This window comes from Acanthochromis polyacanthus, chromosome 17 (assembly GCF_021347895.1).
Source record: "Acanthochromis polyacanthus isolate Apoly-LR-REF ecotype Palm Island chromosome 17, KAUST_Apoly_ChrSc, whole genome shotgun sequence".
NCBI classification, from domain to species: domain Eukaryota; kingdom Metazoa; phylum Chordata; class Actinopteri; family Pomacentridae; genus Acanthochromis; species Acanthochromis polyacanthus.
The window spans coordinates 16,259,508-16,271,725 of record NC_067129.1 but is presented as its reverse complement, the minus strand read 5'-3'; the positions used below and the strand labels follow the sequence as shown (position 1 = coordinate 16,271,725).

The 12,218-nt window shown below is 39.7% G+C and overlaps 1 protein-coding gene across 2 annotated transcripts in view; it reads right to left on the bottom strand.

Annotated features, from left to right (window-relative positions):
• Positions 1–12,218, bottom strand: part of npas2 (neuronal PAS domain protein 2) — a 60,370-nt gene that overhangs the window by 26,073 nt on the left and 22,079 nt on the right. For both annotated transcript variants that reach the window (XM_022217070.2, XM_022217068.2), the window contains exons 2-3: positions 2,570–2,768; positions 397–444 (exon numbers count right to left, since the gene is read on the bottom strand). In XM_022217070.2, the coding sequence (XP_022072762.2) occupies positions 397–444; positions 2,570–2,625 (104 nt within the window). In that variant the 5' untranslated portion in view covers positions 2,626–2,768. The remainder of the gene's footprint in view (positions 1–396; positions 445–2,569; positions 2,769–12,218) is intronic.

Genomic DNA, 12,218 nt, shown 5'->3' with positions numbered 1-12,218 from the left:
ACACCTATGGAATTTTGTTGTAAACAAAAAAGTGTTCATGTTTTGTATTAATCTGCAATGTAGAAAACAATACAAATGAATAAAAACCATTAAATGAGAACTTTGACTGGTGGCGTTTTGTAAAAAATCTAATAGCAGTAATGTAAAAAAACAAAAAACAAAACAGGGACGTATGACTAAAACGTGTAGGAAATACCGCAGAAATAAGAATATTGTTCTTTTAAGACATGCATTAGGTCTATTTTAAAATATAAAGTCATGAAAAAACATAAAATGCTTCTTTTAAAATGATAAACTATTATCAAATATCCATATTTTCTGTTCCTATGTGAATAAATTAAGACAAACTGTAAATACATTAGTTAAATATACCGTGACATACAAACAGAAACATACCTTTTTGCCCTGTCCTTGTCATCTTCATCTTCCACGCAGCTGTTGGTGCTGGAAACACACGGACACATGTTAAAATGTAGTTCATCAAACATGGCTGCCAAAGACACTAGGAGAACAGCACATCTAGAAATCTATGGTACACTGCCTTTACATTAGTCAGGCTTTAGTTTGAACATTAAAACTGGCTCTGCTCCATTCCCAGTAAGTCATGACAGTGTGACAGTGAATCTCCTTTTATAAAAGCAGGACCCAGAAGCTGAAGCAGACAAATGGATTTACCCTCATACATGTTATCATTTATCTCGGTGCCTTTTGTACTGTGACCCGTCAGAGTATGTTCTGTAATGCGGGCCTATGAGCATTAACTGCCATTCAGGGTTTCATGTTATGTGGAGGAGAAAAAAAAAAAAAAGCTCATTCACTCGAGAGTTAAGAGATCATCACAGACAAAGTACTCTTTCCAAGATTAATGCCATGGTTCTGTTGGAGTAGCCTGGTAACCCAGATGACACTCCTGGTTTTCTCCACTGTTTAACGGGTCACTGTGACATGGAAACGGCCTACTCCACATTTGTACTTTCGGTTTATTACACAGTTTGATAGTTAACGGCAGCGAGTCTTACGTGCACAGTCATGTTTTCAGCTGATTTAGCTGGAAGCTGGTGTTATCTTTTTAAACTTTGTGCTGGTCATGTGTTAACGATCTGAGTCCACAACAGCATGAGTGGACTTTTTTATACTACAACAGCCTCATCAATAGCAGTAAAGATAATGAGTGTATGTAAACAGCCTCACCCAAGACTTTAACCTGAGCAGTAACAAGCTTCCAGGGCTGGATTCAGGTTTAGTGCTTCTGTAATATTTTTTAAAGCTTCTCTTTCTTTGTCTCACACTGCTTGATTCAAAGACTACAGCAGGCAATGCATAAAATAAAGCTGAAATATAGTTTCTCCATTGAGAACTTTGCAAATTCCACGACAAGAACACTTTTATTCGGCTGCACTGACTGGAGATGAGCAGTGCTATGATCATCATATTAAGCAGTGTCCACTGTGACATTACAGGTAATGCCTGTAATGAGTAATGCCCATGGAAACCACAGGAAATATAAACCCAATGGAGGAGTTTAAGAGGGAAATAAGACTTTCTTCTGTGCGACTGTAGCCTTTTACTGGATCAAATTTAATTTAGCCGCACAGTGATTCATTAAAATGCTCCATTACCCTTGATGGATGGAAGTGCTTTGATCACATCTGTGTTAAAAGCTCTTTGCTTTGTGAAGCAGATGGCACTGTGAGTTGTAACTACATAGCCTCAATATTATGCACAGTGGACTATGGACTGTGAATTAGACAGATTTCTTTCGTTATTCAAATCCAAAACTGGCTAAATGTCTCCTCAGAATGGGCTCTACACGTGTTTTTATTTAGTATTTTATCATCTGCCTTTCCGTATTATATACTACTATCAAAAGCTATGTCAGACTTATTTTTAAAATGATGCATTCACTCCTTTCCTTTTATTCTTTAGTCCATAGTCGAGCCACATTCTACTCCATTTCTATTTAATAATATCTTTGCCATAGTTCGGGTCTTTTTCTTTTCAGACTTTCTGGCTGACGTCTCAGCTTTATTTTGTCTGTTGTTTTTTTTTAACCACCTTTTATTTTTACGGAAATAATAATATATCTGTGCGAAACACTGAATCACTGTTCACAGGCTTAGAGCAGAATAATATGTGTGAACGTTTTTAGAGTTCTGATTGTGCTGAACCAATGAATGATAAAGACACGGCAACCATTGAAAGAGTTCGCAGTGATGGAGGAAGACGAAGCACTGAGGTATTTTGAGGAGTGAAATTGAAAACTGTAATACTTTAAGTCATTTTTTTTACATGTACGTCAGCAACTAGAAGAAGTCAGTGGAACTCATCAAAATGACAGACATCCAAGTTCAGTTTAGGAGAAAAGAAATGAGTTCAACAGACTGAAACGTTTTTAAATACACGACATCCCAGCTAAAACTCCTTTCACTCCTTATTCTGTATGTACTACTGCAGCATCTTTATGACAAATAAACTAAATATTGCATCACACTTGCAGATTCTATCAACTAACTGAGTATGTAACTGAAATAAAGACCACAAACAGAGGTTCACTTGGTTTGATACTCACTCCCAGTCCCTGCGGGAGGACGGACAGGGGCCACCGAAGTCAGAAAGGTTGTCCATACTCACTCCCTCTCCCAACCAGGCCCCTTCTGAAGTCTTGGAAGTCCCATCCGCGCTGACCTCGTCTGAACACTCTTTTAGAAAGACCTACCACGGACCAGTCGCCCACCGCCTCCTCAGTTCCACCAAAGAAACGCCAAAGCCTGTAGAAACAAACAAAACTGATTTAAACTCCCAGAGAAGAGAACACGTAGAGGATTAAAACTGCATCCACTCATGTTAGCGTAAAGCAGCTATTTGGTTTGGGATTTGTGTAAGAGGAAAGAAAAGCATCTGCATTTTTTACCTCGGGGACTTAATGCGCTTTGCTGGAGGAGCTTTAATAATGCAATGTAAAGTGAATGAGCATCTTCACCTGGGCCCTTCATCACTAGAGAAGAGGAGCTCCCCTGACCTAGAAAACTGTCTGTAGCAGACACTTCTTTTGATAAGCCAGCGTGAAAAACTGAGTGCAGAACAGCCACCTTCTTCACATCCTTTGTGCATGGCGAGCTTCAACAACATGCAGCAGACACCTTTTTTATAAACCCGACCAAGAACTCACAGAGCAGAGCCTCGGCCAGCTGCATTTAGCAACGCAACATTGTATGTATTCAGTTACAGATATTAATAACAGGTCTGTAGACATTCTAAACTTCAAAACATGTGTTTTTTCCTTTATGTGGTTACCAGAACACACTGTACATCATCTTAGTCAGCCAGTTTCAGCTGTCTGAAATACTAACAATAACAAAGAGCAATTATTTTATTCCAAGCCACCATCATTTTCCAGTAGGAAAACAACATATGCTTCCTTTTAACCCTGATTAAAGTAGTCCATGGTTTTGTGGTCTGGAAATAAATTACATTATGTATCAATTATATTCAAGTTATAATTATAGTTAGTGGGTCATCTTAATTCAGGCGGCCGACAGTGTTTGTCTTATTCCACATGTACTGAGAGCAGCCGCGGGCAAAACTACCAGTTATTGCTTCTTCCATCATTTTTAAACTAAACAAGAGCCACGGTCAGAGGAGGAACACTTTAATGGAAATACACGAGTGATGTGATGTAATTAACTGCTCTCTATCAGAGCCCCCCCAAAAAAAGTCTGCCTTCTGCAACTGATATCAAATGAACTGGTAAAGATTCCTGCCCTGATTCTGATAGAAAAGCAATACATTCTAATAATGAAACGAAGGCATTTCATTATAGAAATCATTTTTTTGTCTTGGCTTTTGGAGCTTTTTCTCTGCTGCCACTGCATATAGAAACATACAGCTGTACGTAGTCGGCCTTAAAGCACAACTTTAGCTAAAATTACTGGACCCACAGACCACTTGTGTTCCAATAATGTGACCTATAAAAATGTAATTATATGCATTTCTTAGTGGGGCAGTATATGAGCAGAGGAGGAAGACATAAGCCAGTGACAGCTGGCGGATTTTAGAAACTCTTTGGTCAGTTTATTTTTACCAGCATCAGGCGAATGTCTCACCAACTGATGTATTGATTAGGCAGATTGTATCAGCTGATATTGACCTATCACAGACACATTTGTATGAGTGTGTATTTTGCTTCGGCAGTGCATAACGCAGGGAAACAAAGATGTTTGAAGTAAATTTGAGAAGGTTTATTCATAAGTTGGTGAGCAGAGCAGCTCAAACGACATTGTTTACAATAGCCTGAGTAATATCTGCAGCACATGTAGCAGAGTTCACGTCACAGCTGAGCAAACAGTGATGCAGAGTCAAGCTGTGTCATTCTGGGAAACTGCTAACTAATTTACAGGCAGCGCTAGAAAGTTAGTAAACAATGGCCACATCATCAATCCAATACAATATAACATCAACAAACTCTATGAGTATCTGCTAAGATATAAAGTACATCTATCGTCTGATATGCTGATAGGCTTCTTTTATTCTGTGTCAGTATCAGCTTCAAAAACCCACTATTGATCGGGCTCTGATGTTTAAAACCAAAGTTCAGTCTCAATTAACATTCACATCATCACTGAAGTTCTGAAACTCACTCTATCTAACTTTGTATTGCATTCAAATAATACATATTTTATGATTTATCTATTATACGGTGAGCTGATGTACCAAAAGGGACTGCTGACGAGATAAAGCATTCCACTTATTATTCCACTTATCTCAGGCTAATTCAGGTACAAAATCTACTTGTTGCTTGAAAATCCGGCCTTGAGTTTCTTGCTTTGCTCATATGTTCTTGTTCTTTCTCTCCGTGTAGCATTGGAAGCAAAGCTCCAGCCCAAGAGTCCAAAATCTTGACAATTTAAAGGTGACAAATTAAAGGAAAAACCTGCTCTGTTGACCCTACAGTGAGGAGATCCGGTGGTTCTTTAATGCATTTTGTTGGCATGATTTGGATCCACTTGGTCCTTTAAAGGTAAAGATCACTGCAAATCAATACAAAGCTGTTCTGAGTGATCACCTTAAGGCTGTGATGAAACACGTCTATCCTGATGGGAGTGGTTGTCTTAAGGACGACGATGACACATGTGTGATGTAAACCATTTGCTTTGGACTTCGCAGTCACCAGATCTCAAACCAGTCGAACACCCGTGGGAGATTTCTGGACTGAAAGCATTAAGTCAGCGCTCTTTACCACCATCATTAAAACACCAAATGCGGGAATTTGTTTTGGAAAAAATGCTGTTTATCCCTCCAGTAGAGTTCAGAGAATTAATGCTGAGATGCATTGAAGCTGTTCTGGCAGCACATGTTGACCCAACACCTTATTAAGCCACTGTATGTTGTTTTATTCTTTAATCTGTCACCGTCTATATATGTACTACTAAGAGCATCAAAGAGGTCAGAGGCAGCTGATAAAGCAAAAGAAATCAAATCAAAGGCAAAAAGCAACACGGTTTAACTGGAAGGCTTTTACTGTGAAGCAGCAGGTGTTGATTTTTAGCAAAGACATTAACCAGCAGGACAAGACTCACTGTTCCACCATTTGTTCAATGAAATATATTCACATATTTCTAATAAGCTGGTTGCTAGGTTATGACTCGGAGTTCTAATGCAGTGTTGATGAGTATACTTTGTGTTGGATGCAGCTTCACGTTCCATCTCCTGCTTCATGTGAGGAATTTTTCCCTTAATTGTCCAAACACGTTGTTGGGGGAAAATTTAAACCATTTTAACAAGCTGGCTCTGTGTTCTTTTTGTTGGCAGATCGAATCAAACTTGCGAGATCTTAACGTGAAGGTGGCGCTATGTGGCCACTCCCTGTATGATACACATGCTGTCGCCCCACCTTCAAGCTTACGCAGCTCAAAGAAAGTAGGATAACCAAGCATTTCAGTGAAAACACAGATTGCAATTCAAGTCTTAATTAATGTAAACAAACCGGTATCTCCTCCCCTGACCACACAAACACGAGAGAAGACGACAATAAAAGCAGCAGAGAGAAACCAGATCCCCGCTAACGCTGAACAAATGTCTAAAATGGTACAGAAAATTAGAGCTATTATTTATTACACTTTTAATGGCATTGCTGTTGGCATTCTTTTCGTGTTCAGTTAGAAAAAAAAGCATCTGCCACCGCTGACCGAAACATTAATGATTAATCAGAAGCACAACTTCTGCATTCACAGCAGGGCAGTCCTGCCAAACTACTGCTTTTGTTTACAATGTGAAACCAAAAAAACATGCCCCAAGCAACAAAATGTGAAACAAAAGCCAAATATCCTGCATAGGCAACACAAATCAATTAAAACCGCCAATCTATTCAGCACACAATTTTAGGTGCATCAAGAGTGACTCCATGCAGCTTTAACATACATGTCTTTACTCTGCACCGTAAAATGAAAGCTCGTTCTTTTAAACGTATCGAGGTTAAACCACACCTTGCGAGGTTAACAGCTAAAAACATCAGAGTCTGGTTACACTGCTGCCTGCAGGCATTTAAAGCCTTTAACTAGAAACCTGAACTCGAGACACGAGTCAGCACACTGAAGTTCAAGTTCATGACCAACACTGTATGCAAACAGGCTGTAAAAGAGATTCACAGGCTCTTTGTGTACGTAAAATTCCAAACAATGAACCTAATGTGTTAATTGCTGATGGGTGATAGAAGCAACGCCGAACCTCACACCGTCACTATAGGAGCATAACGGAATTTGTGCTCCATTTGTGCAGTTAATTTAAAGTGTTTACACCATTTGTGTTAACTTTTCTGAGTCAAACAGCTCTTTAATATTTAAAGTTTGCATCTGATTGATTTCTGAGCAAATTTTAAAAGATGAGGCTTATTTTCATTTCAAACACAGTGTGACTGAAATGCAATGATGGCTTTGATGAGAGAAAAGAGTGCGCTAAAGAGATAAAGACCACAGTTTCATCCAGTTTGCGCTGCAGCTCCACTCTGTCAGCTGGTTGTTTATGTTTCTAAAGTTTCGGACATATGAAGCGTGGCTGATACATAATCAAACTAATGCTTGAATTCACTTTCTTTTATAATAAGGAGATTTAAACGGGCAGGAGTTAACTATGCGTGTCCATCAGTCATCGCTCACACAGACCCACGTCATCCTCTCTGTGTGTGACTGTCATGCTTTTGATGTTATCTCATGTGGTAAAGCTCCATCACATGTTTCATATCTGTGACACGGTGCACATGAACCGATTTCATAACAAACCAAATTGCGATATCTGTAAGAAAAATCACAGCTAGACTCTGACAGCCGTTGAGCCCCAGTTGGTTTTCATCCTGTTACAAATCTGAGATACCAAAACAACGTCATGGTATCTGTGGAATTCAAACAGGTTGTTTCTCATGCCATCGGTCACTTTAATAACACCTCACAAACGCTGATGAGAAATGTTGACAGAAGAAATTTCCCCGTAGTTGTCCAAGAAAAACCTGTTGAGCATCATGACTGGGGCGTGGCCCACCAGCCTGCCAGTGCCAGCCCATAATGATTGCTGCATCAAACTATTTATGCCACGTATGATTTATAGATTTAACCCTTTCCTGTATTGACGGCAGCACATACGGTAGATGTGATGTTATCTGACGCACACTGAACATCATGTCATCAGAAATCCTGTTCCATAATCAGTCACCTCACAATGGTTGGAACTGTTTTAGCATAGATCTTGTTTAGGTAATACAAAAAAATGCAGTTTATCTTTAACCCAGGAGCCCAAACACCAGAAAACCTACTTTGCAGATTTGTATCAAACTAGACAAAAACTACAATTCATTCTGCAAATCACAAACTGGAATCAAGACTTATACAGTTACATCTCAACAAGTATAAAGACTCCATCTAGAATTTTTAAGTGATTTAGATGGAGTTGTCAATTGGATACAGTTAAAATATTTATCTATATATATTTATTCTTCCATCCTCTGGATCGCTCCAGACCTGGAAGGCAGTGTTGCCAATGAAGGAGCAGGACTATGATGAAGCACTTGGATCAGCTAAAACACAGAGTGAATAAACAGTTTTCCCTAAGAAACCTTGTTACAACATATAATTCAATAATAAAATGCATCTATATCCTCCACTACTGTTATTTAATTAACATGACTGGTGGCTTATGTCAATTAAATTACAAAAACAGATTTGAAAAGTAGCTCAGACGCTGGATCAATAATCAAACCACAAACAATTTCAAAACTGTTAGACCTCAAGCAAACTGTGCAAAAAAAAAAAACCCTATACTGCTTCCATAAAGACACACTCTAAAGAGGGTAAGTTGTAAATACTGACTTCATTAATGAATTATTTAGCAATGCAATATTGAGCAGTAAAGACAGAAATACGAAACCTGCACATGCTTGAAAAATGGCTCAGGCCCTGCGGCAAACGTAAGCTAAAGTCTGCTCTCCTGACTGAAAGCCGCAATAAATAAAGTTTATTATCACCATAACACCGTCGCTGATTGCTATGTTTACCCTGTCCTACAGGAAAGGGCAATAATAAAGCGATCAGAAGTAACTTGTTAATGTAACAACACAGGAAAATGAATCAGGTGACAGACTGCCAGGGAGACAGGTGCAAGCTTTCTGAAAGCCAGACACATTCTTTAAAACTACTACGACATTCCAGTCACAGAGCTCATGCTGCGTTTGCTGCTCTTTTCCTGAAAGATGCGTTGAGATACTGGAAATATAGCAGCAGAGCACTGACGTCTACTGTCTGCTTGTCTAAAGGTTTACACGTCGGCCATTTCTACTCCACCTGCTTTGGTTTGAGCCGTCAGGTAAACACCAGCCGAGGCCTGGACCGGCTTAGTCAATCTGGAAATGTTTGTTTTAATATATCCGGCTGCTTTAGCTTAGATTGCGAATAATCTGACAATGACTAGAGGCTGACCAATGTAGCCAATATTATTATTGATTATTAGTACAGGCTGATACGTGATATCTGGAAACGATCTATGCTTGAAGTAAAAATCTAAATGTTGGAACCAAAAATTTGGAATAACTCAAACTCTGGAAACAAACTTTGCTACAATCTAAATGTTTTACGTACGTTTATGAACTTTTTGGAGTGACTACAGAGAGAGAGAGCCAGCTGCATCAGAGCAGAACGGTTTTTAAATCAACTTATTTTACTGGAAATCTAGCTTTTAAAAAAACAAAAACATACAGATAATCTGAAAATGCTGAATATTGGGTCTGAAAATCAGTCAACCTCTGACATGCACTATGGGTCAACTGATACTATTCAAGGCCAAGGCCAATGTCAATACAGATTATTAGAAACTGTAGAAAGACTGACAATCGATATCTGGAACCAATATACACTACAGCTTGGACACACCTTCTCATTCAGTGGTTTTTAATTATTTTATGTATTGTAGATGATACCAAAGACATCAAAACTATAAAGTGTTAATCTTCAGTATTATGTACAATGTAGAAAATAACACAAATAAATAAAGCATTAAATGAGAAGGTTGTCCAAACGTTTGACTGGTAGTGCATAAATTTGCAGTAAAAAAAATTCAAAATGTCACAAACTCCAACACAAAACTTCATTTAAATGCCTTTGTTCATTTATGCTTTACATGTTCACTAAAAGAGAACTTTTCCACGTTTATCCCTCAGTGCTGATTGGCTAACACTCATGATGAACAACCAATCAGTTTGTGCCGGAGGTGGGGCACAGAGAGATGTGGTGGCATCAGAGCCAATCGAACTGTAATTATTATATTGCAAATTGATGTAAAAAGAAACAGATAATTGATAAAATGATGAAGATCGGATGCAATAATCAGCAAAACCAAAAACCTGTCAACCCCTAATTTGTACAGAATTACCATTAATTCATGATACTTGGATTGTAGCTAAGCATTAAAATGTGGTTATTTAGAAACTATAACTTCAACGACATCCAACATCTACGAGATCACACGTGTTTTCTGGTCCTTTGGGTTTATCACTGTCCTCATTTACAGCTTAGGAAATTATCAGGATTATTAGATCATGTTGACCACCGTGTGCTGCTTCTTCTTCTCTTGTTGGAGCCGCATTGTTTTCCTCTAATGGTTGCAACAGATGCTGCTTTGCCGTGACTCTTTCACTTCATCTCTCAGCATTAGGCAAAAGATGGCTGTCTTCGCGTTATAAATGGATTTTGATCATCAGTTGACGACACAATGGTGACTACAAATGTATTTCTGGTCATTTAGTGTGCATTTTATCGAACCATTGTGATAAAATTTACACAAAATATCAATGTTGGAGGTCGGTTGTGTGGAAGAAAACAGAGCTGTACATTGTACTACATACGCACAGGGTGGATATACAGTATAGGAACATAACGCCAGCATAGAATTCAAAATGCTCTTAAAATCTAATGAAACTGCTTTCTAAGTGTTTGCTCTCAGGTGTGGGCAAAGCTTCTCACAAAACATGAGAAGAAATGAGGAAAGCGTGTCTATTGGCTCCACACCAACAAATGAAGCCAGTGGAAGACGATTTATGCACTCAGTGACCTTTAAGTTCCCAGTATATGCGCAGGGTAAACACGCAGTTGTGCCACACTTCATTACAGGGTCAACCAGTGGCAGAACCCCCTACAGAACAGAAGAAACTGTGTGTAATTCAGAGAAATGTGAACTCCGGCAGACTTAAAGAAGCCAGGTTGGTAACATCAGCCTGACCTGAAACATTATTTAAGCATTCCCCCTTCCCTTCCCCCCCAGTGACATTTAATATCTTAGAGACGCAATGACGAAATCCTGTTAGTGTTTTTATGTCATGAATGTCATCATCGGTGACCACAAGCGGAGGACGGGAAAAAATAGGTTATTTCACCCCTGTAACCAGGGCGCAGAGCTGAAAACATGGAAGCAGCGTTCAAGAGCGCTGCGAACACATGGAAGAGAATAAATCTTTAGAAAATGATAAACTAGTGTGTATATTACGACCACTTCGAGGCCTGCTGCTGAACTTTAATGATCTAAACAGGGTCCGTTGACTTATTTGTTTTTCGCTCCTGCCTTGGAGCGATCGAAAAGCTGTTAAAACCTCACGTACCTTGAAATCGGATTCTCCAGCGGAAAGAAACGGAAGATCCACACTTAACTTTAATCATTTTTTTCTTTTTCTTCTCACGGCATGGCAGCCAGCGGCGGCGAGAGCAGCGAAGCGTTAAATTGCATAACAAGCGCCTAAGTTAATAACGCGCCGTTTATTAATCTCCGGTGAGCTCCCGTCTGCGCCTTTGACGCACCGAATTTTCACCGCAAATTCCCACTCGTGCCCTTTCCCCCGCGCCGTGTCCGTCTATTTTCCAGGCACTGGTACTCCACATCCTCCGCTGGCAGGGGCTTGTAAACAGGACGAGAGCAGAGAAAGTAGGTCAGCTGGTAGCTCAATATCGGCTAACGACGGCAGCAAGCGGCGGTAGCAGTATAAGCAGGCGGCTGCAACCGAAGAAACCTGCGGTGACGGCGGAGGGGGCTGATTGTAATCTTTAACACGTGCTTAATACAAATAAACCCCACTAATGTATTAGAGCAGGAAGTGTATGTTGTTGCGATACAGTCGGACTCTCGGGATGGTACAGTCTGAAGTGGAGCCACTTGGCCACAGGAGCGCACAGCCTCTTTTTTATTCTATTGAGCTACATATTTGTAAGGAACCGGTCGTAAAAATTCTGAGAATGGATCTGACATGATGACAAATGATCGCCCCTTACAGGTTCTACTGGTGCATTAAGGCATTCACAGGTAAAGGGTAAATGGTGCCTCCTCCCTGCCTGCAGATTAGCTGTCTGACTCTGTTTATCACTTTACTAACCAGTTATTTAATCAGTCCCTGAGCCCATACAGGAGAGTGGAACTTTAACTCAAAATCAAGAAGCTACAGACTTTTGTTTCCTCCCTTAAGTACTTCCCCATGCACTTCCTCTGTTTTTTTTCTTTCTTTCTTTTTTTTTTTTACAACTTCCTGTCCCAAATGTGGTCAGCAGCCTGCATGACTAATTTCAAGGGCCTCATAATGGACCAGCTCCAAATATTTTTGCTCCTTCCAGTGATTGCACAAAAGGCTGCAGTTATTGCGTAGATCCACAGCTGAAGGAGAGCTCATCCCAAGAGGATCTGTTTACTTTAAGGAGTGA